Below are 12,950 nucleotides of genomic sequence, written 5' to 3'. Positions count from 1 at the left end.
TCTTGAACTTAGGGCAATTGAGAATTGTTTTGAAAAAAGGATGTTTGATCTTAAGAGTGGCAATTTAGAGTTACCAGTATTATTCAGAATTTTGCCTAACGCTAGTTATTAATAGTTATTAATAGAGAAATAAACCATTCTGCTGGAATACTTGGAAATCTTTATTAGATCTCAGATGTTCATAGGTTCATAGGTTCATAGGTTCATAGGTTGGTACTAGGCTATCGGCCCTAGGGCCTATACAAGCCTAGCCATAACAATTCCCTGGATATTTCTTCCCTCAATATTTACTTCCCTGGATCCCTGTCTAGCAGGGTGACTGACATGATCCCCGGGGTGAATTTCCTATTTCCCATCCAATCGTTAAGGTTCCTGTTGAAGAGGGCCAAGGAGGCGCTCTGCTTGACATGTATGGGCAGTCTATTCCAGATTATAGGGAGTCTCTGGGTTAGGAACCTATCCTTCCAGCATGTTTTGTTTATTGTGATGACAAGGTTTAGATCCCTGGAGCATGTGGCTCTGAGGGATTGGGATTTCTTTAAGTAGAGCATGTCCAACAGCTCACGGTTTGACATGGCCTTGTATGTTAAGCAGAGATCACCTCTGAGTAGACGATATGCCACAGAGTATAGCTTGAGTTTTTTTAGACGGTTAGCATAGGGCATCTGCTTTAGGCTTGTGATTCTTTTAGTGAGGTATTTTTGTAGCCTTTCCAGCTGTTGCAGATGTCTTGTGAGCTACATACCAAATGGGGCATTGTACTCTATAATGGGACTAATGAGGGATGAGTACAATGGGACAACAACCTCTTTTTTTCTGGGTGAAAAGCCCTTAGTGATGAGGTGTGTCACATAGAAGGATTTTCTGACTGTTGTGGCAATGTGGTTATCGAAGGTGAGACCACTGTCCACCTGTGTCCCTAAGTCTCTCATCACACCTTCAGTATTTAGTGTACTGCCACCTATGTGGTAATTCATGGGTACATGTTTTTTTCCCAAAGAGGATACTTATACATTTCTTGGCATTAAGCTTGAGCCCATGGCTCTGGCACCAAGCATCTGTTTCTGTAAGGCCCTTTTGTACAATATCCGCATCATTTAGGGATTCAATAATGGATCCCAGTTTGCAGGCATCTGCAAACTTTGTTAGTCAGAGTCCCTTAGTGTTGGCCTGTACTTCAGAGAAGTTGATGCCAAACAAGAGCGGTCCCAGGACTGAACCCTGAGGTATTCCACTTGTCACTTCTCTGGAGCTGGATTTGGAGTCGGCTACTTTAACAGTCTGGGTTCTGTCAGTAAGCCAGTTGGCAACCCGAGTGATGTAGGGATTTATGCCCAGCTTAGTAAGTTTATCTACAATTCCAGAGTGGGGGATGGTGTTGAAGGCCTTGGTGAGGTCCAGATAGGCTGTGTGGACCGCCTTACCTTCGTGTACAGCTCTGGAGACTGATTTGAAGAAGTCAATGTGTAGGCTTTTGAAGGGAATAAGCTCCAAATCTTCAAGGATTTAAGCTTACGAGCTCTGTGAAGGCAGCATGCACTGTATCATCTACAACCCAGGGCAGCTATACAGAGACATGATATAAACCTCTCACAGTGACAAGATGAGGAATCTATAAGATTTAGGAGTCAAATTTATTTGGATATATTGCCCATTCAGGAAAGCCAATTTGGACTGGATGCATTAGTCCACCAAACTAGTTGCAAAACGTATCCCCAGATTCTTTTCCTGTTCTATTACTGTCAGTTACCCTCCCTCACATCAGGGTTTTCGAGGGCTAATGTAAAACTTTCTATTTGTTTACAACAAAGTTCATATAATTCCTATCATGCTTACTTCACTAAACTTTTTAAAACTATGCTTAGACTGTTTTTCCATCCTCTACTACTGCATCATTGGGTCATCAACAACATGATGAATACTGTTTTCCATTCTTTGAGACAAAGGAACATAGGATCATAAAGTATGCTAGATAATTTAGCCAGAGGCAATGTAAACATTGCCACAAAACCACCCTCAGGCTCTGCCTCCTTTTTCAAGAAGGACAAACTCTGTTAGTGCTGGTATATATTTAAGGAAGCCCATCCAGTTATCCAAGATAAATCTGAGGCATGACATGGAATCATATTCTTACACATGTCATATACTTGGAATCACATTCTTAACCTATAGAGGAAGTTTGTTTCTGAGATGGAGAAAATGCTGGATAATGAACCTGTCCCTTCATCTTGTTTTATTTATCTTTATGTGAGGATGTATATCTCTGGTTTTAGTACTGACTGCTCTGTTTCTCTTGTTGAGAAAAATGAGGACATGCTAAATGCAGTGCAGACCACCACCCCCTCCCCCGATCACTGAGTACAGAGACATTAATTCCAGTGTTTCCTGATAACTAAGGCTTTTGAGACTAACAATCAACTTTGTTAGGCACCTTTGCAGCTTTTTGAATTGTTTAGTGTGTCTAGTGATATACATGCCATAGGATGCGTAGTATTCAATAACAGGTCTGATCAGGGTAGAATATAAGGGGACAATAACTTCCATGTATTTAGAGGAGACACTTTGGGCAATTAGTTGTGACATATAGAGGATTTCCTGACTATGGTCAACACATGGGGATTGAATGAAAGGGGGCTTTCTACCCAAATGTCTGCTCACTGTCATGCCTAGTAAGGGTGTGCTGTTGGTGCTGTACATTGAATTCATTTGCTGTCCCCCAGTAGGGATGATACTGCATTTCTTGGCATTAAGTTTAAGCCCTTTTTCTGTGAACCAGATGTTAACTCATATTATTTAATTTTGTAACTATGACCCAGCTTGCAGCCATCAGGTAACTTAATTAGCCAGAGATGATAGCTTACAGCTTTGAGATCAAAGACATAAATGTCAAGCAAGAAGGTACCTAACACAAATCACTAGGAAGCACTTCTCATCACCTTCTGACTGTTTGAAGAGGCATTACTTTCTTGATGACATGTGCTCTGTTCTAGATCCAGATTGCTGACTACCTTACCACATAGTGTCAGCACATAAAGACATTCTTTATTTATAATCCTAATATATGTTATAGCATGTGGTACACCATTCAGTATGATGTCAAAAACCTTGACCATATCATGATAGGTAGGTATTATAGAAGATTAATGATGACAGTTGTTAATGAGTTACTGCCAGTGGCACAGCTTTCATTTACCTACTGTATGACCTTGAGAAGATCACTTAACCAAACAATTGGGAATCTGGGCTAATTTCTTCAATTGCCTCCTGGTCTGCATTCCTATTACCTACCTTGAACCGGTGAATGTATACAGTATGAACAGTCTGACCACTGTCCACTACATGAGGGACCTTCCAAAAGAAGCTGACCTGATTGAGCAAGTATGCCCTTCCCTTTACAAAACCAAATTGTGGGTCAAGCCTAAGGTTTGTAATGTCAAGATTAATGAGGCAGTGATGATGTGTTCCATGGTTTAACACATTAGGCTTGTAACACTAATGGATTTGTAGTTCACAGTGTCCATGGTGGGTCAGCCCTTGAGAAAAGAAATCACTACAGTGGTACACCAGGGTTCACGGACATATCTTGTACTTAGGTTTTGGGTGAAAAGTTTCAGAATAGGATCAGCAAGAGTACGAAACAAATTCACTGTTGAAAACTGAAATGAGGAACATCCCTGAGGTATTCCATCCCATAATTCTGACATTATCTCTGTTACCATAATGTTATTTTTCCTTGTCTTTAACAAGGCTATAATATACTTCTTCAGTCCCAGTCCTAAGCCACAGTTTCAATGGAAGCATTCTGCGGGGGAAAGCTGCTGGTATTCAAATCAGTATCACCTGCAGCACAGGTATAAAACGGTGTAATGTTGGCAGGTAGAACCTTTGTTCATGAACCCTTCTTGGCTGATTTAGATTATTATTTATTTCCCCTGAGATTTCCCATTATTTCACATATCAAACTTGATCAACCATTTCCTCTTTTTATCATTTTATTGCCACTGAACAGTATTTTTGGAACATCCCAATTATTAATAAAAGTATTTAAATTACATAAATTCAAGGACTATATGAGGATTTGGTACTTGATATATGGAATGTCATGTGCTGTAGATTTAAGTAATAAGTTTCCATGATTCATGAACTAAATTTGTGAATACTGTGATACAAGATATTTCAAGTAACACACAAATAAGTTATAAACCATACAACAACCTCCAGCTGGTGATACCATGGCACTAATAAAGGCAATCCCACACAATAAAATGCCAAAAACTCTTGTGCACAAAGCTGGGCATTAAAGAATTTTTAAATATGCCAAAATGTTTATTCACAAAGCCAAGCAACTATGAATTTAGCACTTTCGTCTCCAAACAGGAAACTTCATCAGAAGTTCAGATTTTGATGATGTTTCCTTGTTGGAGATGAAAGCGCTAAATCCATGGTTTCCAGGTTCCTTCCCAGAAAAAGCAACCCCCCTCTGCTTCCTCATGGGACATAAGCTTCCACTTCTGAAAAGAGAATTAAGTTACTGGAGCCGTCTACTCTGTGCTTCTCCTTGGATCCAAGTGGCCCCTTGGATCCTGTGGAGTCAGAGCCAGCTTAACCTCCCTCCCTGCCAGATCCATCGACCTTGGATCCAAGTGGTACTTTGGAGCTGACAGAGGATATCCAGATCCATAGCCTCTTCTCCAGAGTGGGCTCTGAGCCACTCCCACCCAGATCATAGACCTCGGAGCCATACTCCGCACCTCAGCAAGTCTTCCTCCCCTGCCCATTACCCGTCTGGTGGACCAACTTATTGATCCCATAGCCTGCCGGGTTTGGAAGGAGCCTGACACTATAGAACCACACCCTAAATGTGCAGATAAGTACCTCAGTCCCCCCAAGGACCATCTTTTCTGTAGCAAAGATATCCCAGTTAATGCCATTGTGGTGTCGGCAGCCACTAAAAAGGAGCTTGTCAAACAGAGCTCGTCTGTCCATCCCCCAGATAAGGAGTCCCAGGCCATGGACAGACATGGAAAGTGAGTGTATGCCTCAGCTACCTTTTCACTGAGAGCATTGAATTATCTGCACATTTCAGTCACCTCCAGAGAAAACTGGTAAAGAAACTTTCCACATCTTTGGGGCAGTGACTGTTGGATGAAGCCTTTAATATGTTTTCCACACAGCTGAACACTACGGCTTCAGTTGCTAATTCCTTGATGAGGCTAATTCCTATGTAGTGCAGGAGACCTCTCGAGTGGCTGGTTGCCTCAGAAGACATGCCTGGATGAGACTATGCAGGTTTGCAGACCCCTTCAAAGTGCTGTTTATTAATGCCCCTTTTGATGGTTCCTCTTTGTTCGGACCATCAGTTATGGAGACCCTTACCCTCAGCGAACAGGAGGGCAAGAATTTATCTGCTGTAGGGATCAAGTTTTCTTCCCCCAACAGACCATCTCCAAGAATCAAAGGAGTGGGAAGAAGATGTGGTTCTGCAAATCGCAAGCACCCTTCCCAGATTCGCAGCATGACTCCTGTTCCAGAGGCAGAGGGAAAGGATTCAATGGTTGATGCTGGCCTAGAGGCAGAGGGGTCCACAGAGTCAGTGCTTCAGGCAACCCTTGTTGGACAAACCATTTCAGCTCTCCTGAAGCACTTCCCAACTGTCCTGCTCTGGAGGCAGTCGGGGGCAGGCTTTCTTTACACCCAGAACCCTGGACAAACATAACAAACAACACTTGGGTGTTAAACATTATATCCAGAGGATACTATATTTCCTTTTCCCTACCACCTCCTATTTCAGGGGAGTGCCTCCCCAACATGCCACACAGTCAGAGAGAGAATGCCCTTCTAGAAGTACAAAAATGTCTAGACAAAAGAGTCATCCAGCGGGTCCCAACTGAACGTGGATGCAGAACTTACTCATGCTTCTTTTTGGTGCCAAAGAAGACCGGGGACCTCCAACCCATTCTGGATCTCAGCAGTTTGAATCTGTTTGTCAAGAAGACAAAGTCCTGCATCGTTACTGTACAGTCCATTCTGCCTCTCCTGCACAGGGATGACTGGATGTGCTCAGTAGATCTCCAGGATGCATCCTATCATATAAAAACAGACAGGTGCTCCAGGAGATTTCTACGGATCCAGTTAGGAGCCATTCATTACCAGTTCAAAGCACTGCCTTTGATCTCACCACAGCCACCCAGGTGTTCATCAAGTGCATGGCAGTGATCCCAGTGCATCTCCACCTGCAAGGTTTCCAGGTGTTCCCCTATCTGGATGATTGGCTCTTAATGACACCCACAAGGCATCAACTACTTCACGCAGTTCAAGTGATGTTGCACCTGTTTCTTCACCTGGATATCACAGTCAATATGGCCATATCCATGATGGTCGCAGTTCAGGACATCGAATTCATAGGAGCCATGTTGAACATGATAACAAAAGTTGCTGGTCTCCCCTTACAATGGATATCATTGCTCAGGCTACAGGTTCAGTACTTGAAACATGCTGTCTCCTTCAGCTCACTCAATCCTCATAGCCTGAGGTTCCATGCTGGCTGCTACCCTCCTGGTGCCACTGGCCAGGTTCTTCATGTGAGTTCTTCAATGGATCCTGGCTGTTCAATAGTCCATTTGGTGTCACCCATTGTCAACCCTGATTAGGCTTACTCCAGTTTGCAGACATCATCTACAATGGTGGATGCTCACGGATGATCTTCACTTAGGCAGTCCTTCCCCCTCCATCAGCCACAGTGACCATGGATGCCTCCCTCTTGAGGTGGGGTGAGGGGACATTTTCAGGAAAGGATAGTCCATGGCATGTGGTCCCTAACAGAGACCAAATTGTGCATACATGTTCTGGAGATAAAAGTGGTCCTCCTTGTATTGCAAGCCTTTCAGGACTGTCTTTCTCTGGGAATATTTCCAATCTTAATGGACAATATGTCAGTGGTATGGTACATCAACAAGCAGGGAGGAACCTGGTCATACCCACTCTGCAGAGAAGAGATGAACATTTGGGAATGGGCGATGACTTTGAAACACTTTTTCACTGCAAAGCACATCCCTGGAGAATCCAACATTCTGGCAGCAGACAAGTTGAGCAGGACTATTTTGAGCCCTCATAACTAGTCTCTGAACCAGTCAGTAGTGTACGAGATTTTCAGCCGCTGGGGCCTACCTTGCTGCAACCTGTTTGCCTCTTCCCTAAACAACCAATGCAGCAGGTACTTTACTCTGATTCCCCCCAATGTGGGAGTCACCCAGGGATGCAGTAGTCCATGATTGGCCCCCTGGTCTCCTGTATGCTTATCCTCCAATCCCTTTGATACCCAAAGTTATACAGAAAGCCAGCAGGTCGAAGTCCAATCTCATTATCATTGCCCTCATTGGCTTCATCACATAAGGTTCCTCTTTCTGTGGTTTCACAGCAATTATCCTCCTTGGATATTGGATCTCAGACAGGATCTAATTTCACATCCGACAGAGTGAAAGCTTCCCAATCTCTGGTCCCTTAAATTAACTGCTCGGTTTCTCCACTTCCAGTAGTTTTTCTTAAGTCCAGGCTCACTTCTCTTATCCGAGACATTGTTCTTTCTTCCCAAAAGCCTTCTACCAATAAAGTATATGGCAGCAAATGGAAACATTTTTCCATCTGGGCTTCACAGAGGAATATAGATACCTTTTCAGCCTCTGTCTCAGATGTACTCATGTTTTGCGTTCTCTTTTTCAAGATGGAGTGAGTTTCTCTATGATAAAAGTACAACTTGTGGCCATGGGTGCCGGAACCATAGACCATGGGGGGAGGGGGGCCCCCCACTTTTGCAGATCATCCATACCTTTGCCCTTTTGTTTTCCGCACCTCCAACTGCCGCAATGACATCAGCACACATATTTCTGTTTTTTTCTGCGAGCGGGAACGTTAAAGCTGCTGCCTGCAGAAATGGAAAGGATTTATTCTCAGAAGCCTGTAATGGAGTGGGTTAGCTGCTGTATCTGGACTGACAGGATTTAATTGCAGAGTGGAAAAGGGACAGAAACTGAATGCTACCGGAGGATGGAGTCTGTTGTCAGAGTGAGTACACTGCATATCATATTGTTGCAGAGGGTGTGTGTGTGTGTGTGTGTGTGTGTGTGTGTGTGTGTGTGTGTGTGTGTGTGTGTGTGTGTGTGTGTGTGTGTGTGTGTGTGTGTGTGTGGATGTGTGTGAAAATGCCCCCAGCAGAATACATCTGGTGGCTAGAGGTACTCAGGCTCAAACCCTGTACAGGTAAAAAGAGCCTAAAGTCCGTAACCACCATCACTTGTGAATTTATGCCTCACATTGTTGTTCTGTTACTCTGGTTTTGCAGAACTGGTAAAACAAAACCTTTTATTCTAGCAATTTTCTAAGGTTATAAAATCAGTATTTGAAATGTGTCCCTATTTTGGGGCTGTATTCCCCCATTATTGCCTTTGTTCTGTGTTTTTGTGCTAAGAGGTTGTGAGCTATAGTGAGAACTGAATTCACTAAATGATATGATAGCTATTTACGTTTGTCTTGTCTTTCAAGAAAATTCTAGTTTAGCTTAGTGATATGTTGCTCTGACTGTAGTACTCTGGGTTCAAGACTTGGCCGTGAAATGCATGGTAGTGACAACATTTTATGCAAGCAACTTTCCAAAATTATACAGGCAATGTTTAAAATGTGTCCCTGGTTTTTGGCCTTTTGCCCCCCATTGAAAATAAGTTCAAGAAGGTGTGCAACATGCCTATGGCTTACACTCTACTGTGATTCTGTATTTATATATTGTGTGTAGAAGTAGACTGTTATCATAGAAATGTTCTGAATAGGGCAGTTTTGTCATTATTGGTGCATGCATTTTGCTTCATTGCCTACTGGAAAAATGTTCAAACAAATTTAAAAAGCAATTGCGTGTGGAAGTAAACTGTTTTCATGAAAATGTTCTGAATAGGGCAGTTTTGTCATTACTGGTGTATGCATTTTGCTTCATTGCTCACTGGAAAAATGTTCAAAGAATAAATTTAAAATGCAGTTGTTTGTGGAAATAGACCTCTATTATGGAAATGTTCTGAATAGGGCAGTTTTATCACTATTGGTGCATGCATTTTGGTTTCATTGCCTACTGGAAAAATGTTTAAACAATACATTTAAAATGTGCTCTAACTTAAGTCTAACAAGTGTGCTGTATTATACAAGGAATATAATTTAATACAATCAGGAAAGTGAATCAAGGAATGCATACATGTATGCATGGCCCTAAAAATGTGTTTTAAAACAGCCCAGAGGAAAGTGTGAAAGGTTCAAAATCATGGGCAAATTTTTAGCTTTACTCTTGTTACCAAAGCAATGGATGAAGGTAAAACAGTTCACACCTCATTACTTTGACCTGGCCAAGCCTTTTGACACAATTCCCTACTCAGGTGTAGTACAAAAGATGAATAATGTAGGAGCAAACATTTACATCACCAGCTGCATTGGCAACTTGGCTCACAGGATGCAGGAGATCAAAACAGGGGAACAGACCAGTCACCAATGGAGTCCCCAGGGTTCGGTGCTGAGACTTTTTCTGTTTGGCATATACATATCAAAAGTAAAAGGAAATACCAAAGAGCTTTAGCCAGCTAAGTTTGAGATGACTGCAAGCTAGGAGAAGTTATTGAATCACCATATGACTTAACCATCATGCAGGAAGGTTTCTCCCAAATAATAACTGGTGCCAAAATCATGACAATGCCCTCTAAGAACTGATCCAATTGTTTGGCATTTGGGAATTTGTGTGTACAGTGACCTAACTTTTGCCCAACATGTGCCCAGTGTCATAAGAAAGCCATTCTATATTGCACAGCTTATAAACAAATTGATTGTAACTAGATCTAGAGATGTTGTTGTCCCCCTTTACAAAGCTCTCATTATGTCAATCATTTTGTATAATGCCCACTTTGGCATGTATCTGTCCATCCCCATGAAATAATTGGAATACCTTCAGAAATACCTTACTAAAAGGGTACAACTCTTAAACAATAGGTCTTGCATGGACCACCTCAAAGATTTATTACTATACTCAGTATCTTACAGAGTGCTTAGAGGTGACATGTCTGGCATACAAAGCATCATCCGACATAATACAGATGGACCTACTGAACATCAACAAGTCAAATGGCATCAGAAATACTCAGTCCAGGTATCTAAACTGAATGTTGTGGAGAGATGGATATATATCACAGAGGCTACCACTTTTCTGGAACAGACTATCCATAGAAATAAAGCAAAGCTCATCCATCCATATTCAAATGCAACTTGGATCTAAGGATAGGTAATATAAAATGTACTCCAGGATTTCCCCTCATGCCACTAATGGATAGAGGCAGTTCCTAAATACTTCATCCGTTACATGGCCCCCTCAAATTATCTATGGTATGATCACATTTGTTCTCACTAGGGCTAATATACAATTATCAGCCATGGGGATAGCTAAGACCAATCAGAAAATGTTAATTCAAGCACCAAAAGGGAATTGGCTAAGGTTAAAATGTCCTCCAAGTGAACCTATGTTGTGGTAGCAAATAGTTATAAAAAAAATTTCCCTTTTAGTTCACTAAGTGCCCCTGTCACCCTCCACCCCCCCCCCCTCACAGTCTTTAACAGCTATGCTTTAACAGCGCCTAGGCTTGTAGACATCTCAAATTTTTATCTTGGGAAGGGAATTGGTTCTCCCTGTACTCCTTCTTCCAAGCTTTGTTGGGCTTTCTTGAAAGGAGTTTTTCATCTGAGACCTCCGATCAAAGGCCCATCTCCTCCTTGGGTTCTTACCTTAGTGTTACAGGGTCTCACCCAGAAACCCTTCAAACCTGCTAATTCTTGTGAGATGAAGTATTTTTCTTGGAAGACAGCTTTTCTTATGGCCATTATGTCACCCAGAAGAGTTTCAGACTTGCAGGCGATATCTTCTCAACCTCTGTACATAGTCTTCTTGAAGGATAGTTTCCCTTTGGATGAACCTTTCCTTCATTCCAAAAGTTGTCTTAGAGGCCAACGTAAATCAGATCATTCATTTGCCTGTGTTCTTTCTGAACTACTCTAATAAAGGCGAATATAGCTAACACTCCTCGGGTGTTCACAGACAGTTACGCTTCTGCTTACAAAGAACTAGGCCAGAAAGTCAGAGTAGCTGTTCATTGCCTTTTTGCCTAACAGACTGGGGCAAGCTGTGTTCAAAATTACTTTAGCAGGATGGATTATGGAATGTATCTCCGTGGTTTATTCACAACAAGGCAAACAACTTCCTCGTCTGGTTAGGTCCCACTCAACCAGATCAATGTCAACCTCTTCAGCCTTTTCTGCTAGAACACCAATATATGAAATCTATGCTGTAGCCTCTTGCTTCTCAGCTCATACATTTGTGTCTCATTGCAAGCTGGATATTTTTTTCCAGAAACAGAGCATCCTTTGGTTCTGTGGTGCTCAGGAATATGCTTCCTTGATGTCCTCCCAGGGTTTGTTGTAGCTGGGGACTCTGACCCAATCATGATGCATAATGAAATGGACAACATCAGATTAGAAGTTATGTACTTACCATAACTTGGTATCTGTGTCGTCCAATTTCAGTATGCATCACTTCCCACTCTTCATCCCCCTGTCTAGTTCAGCTGAGAACAACCTAGAGAATTGGGGAACCCACTGGTTCTTACTTTGGACTCAGGTAGTGTCTTTGTTACTGTTTCTCTAGTGATTTTTCATCTTGTGATAAGGGCAGTAAACTCGATCTGAGGGTTTGAAGGGAATGAAGCATCATGGGAGAGGGAGGAGTTTGAGGCTTGGATCATATATCTGAGGAATGGCTGGCTTGGATCTGAGGATGTATCTGAAGACCCATTCATGATGCTTAATGAAATTGGACAACACAGATACCAAGTTATGGTAAGTACATAACTTCTATTCAGGCTATATGTTCATCAAAGGGAAACTTGTGCTTCTGGCAGGTGTCTGTGTGGTATTGTTATGTCTTGTGTGGCTTTCAAAGTTATAAAATACTATGCACTCCTTTACTTTTTTCTTGTAACAAGTAGAATGTCAGAACAACTAAAGCTATAAATAATACAAACAATTATGAACAAGTATCTCTGATTATAACTCATTAGTTATATGTTCTCTGTACAGATGTTAACCATCACATTTTGTGCTTCATTTCACTCTGTTATTGAGGTGTATGTCTTTGTATCCATGTGTCAAACACATAAAAAGTCAGTTATGATTGCAAACTGGCTACAGGCTATACTTTGCTTCTCTGGAGGCCAGTTCATGACTAATATGAGTCAATTGACCTTCGCACTTAGCAGGTAACCAAATTTCAAATAAATAACTTAATATTAAATTAAATAAAAACATACATGCATGCGTATGTACATAAATGCATGCATACATAAAAAACATACATATATGGTGATGTTAATAGCAAAGTTTACCCCTTTGTTCCTGTCTCTTGAATAGTTTGATCAATGTGAGTTTTCAGTGGAAAACAAACATTTGACAGCGTTATCAAGTCATTTCTCTTAATCCATAATACTGGAATATTTGAGTAAATACTGATGATAATGGCTCTGATTGATGACAAAAAGCTTTTAACTGAGTAGATTGCTCCTTCCTTTTTTCTCACCTTTGCAGGCCTTTGAGCTATCCCTCAGTTTGTGGAAGTTCCACACAGGCTACTTTTTGCACTGTAGTAAAAAAAAAACCCAGTACCTGACAAAAAGACCACTGAAATGAATTACTTGGTTCACATATAATTATTATGAGATATAAACTATAGCAAAGTAATTCTTGATGTTTTTCAGGCTAAAAAAATTAGTCAACAGCAGAGTGAATGCAAACATTGAAGAGTTCATTTGTTAATGATAGCTGTGTATTTTGGCTCATCTCAAGCTCTGATATAAATATTTTTTATATTGTAGAAGGTAAGTTTA

At 41.5% G+C, this 12,950-nt stretch overlaps 1 protein-coding gene across 1 annotated transcript in view; it reads left to right on the top strand.

Annotated features, from left to right (window-relative positions):
- Nucleotides 1–12,950, top strand: part of LOC122814129 (polycystin-1-like) — a 1,441,736-nt gene that overhangs the window by 344,531 nt on the left and 1,084,255 nt on the right. The window contains 1 exon segment of the mRNA XM_044086744.1: nt 12,939–12,941. Coding sequence (XP_043942679.1) covers nt 12,939–12,941 — 3 coding nt within the window.

This window comes from Protopterus annectens, chromosome 10.part0 (assembly GCF_019279795.1).
Source record: "Protopterus annectens isolate FY-2018-M chromosome 10.part0, PAN1.0, whole genome shotgun sequence".
Taxonomy (NCBI): Eukaryota; Metazoa; Chordata; order Ceratodontiformes; family Protopteridae; genus Protopterus; species Protopterus annectens.
Note: the sequence above shows the minus strand (reverse complement) of the source record. Positions and strands in the feature narration are given on the sequence as shown.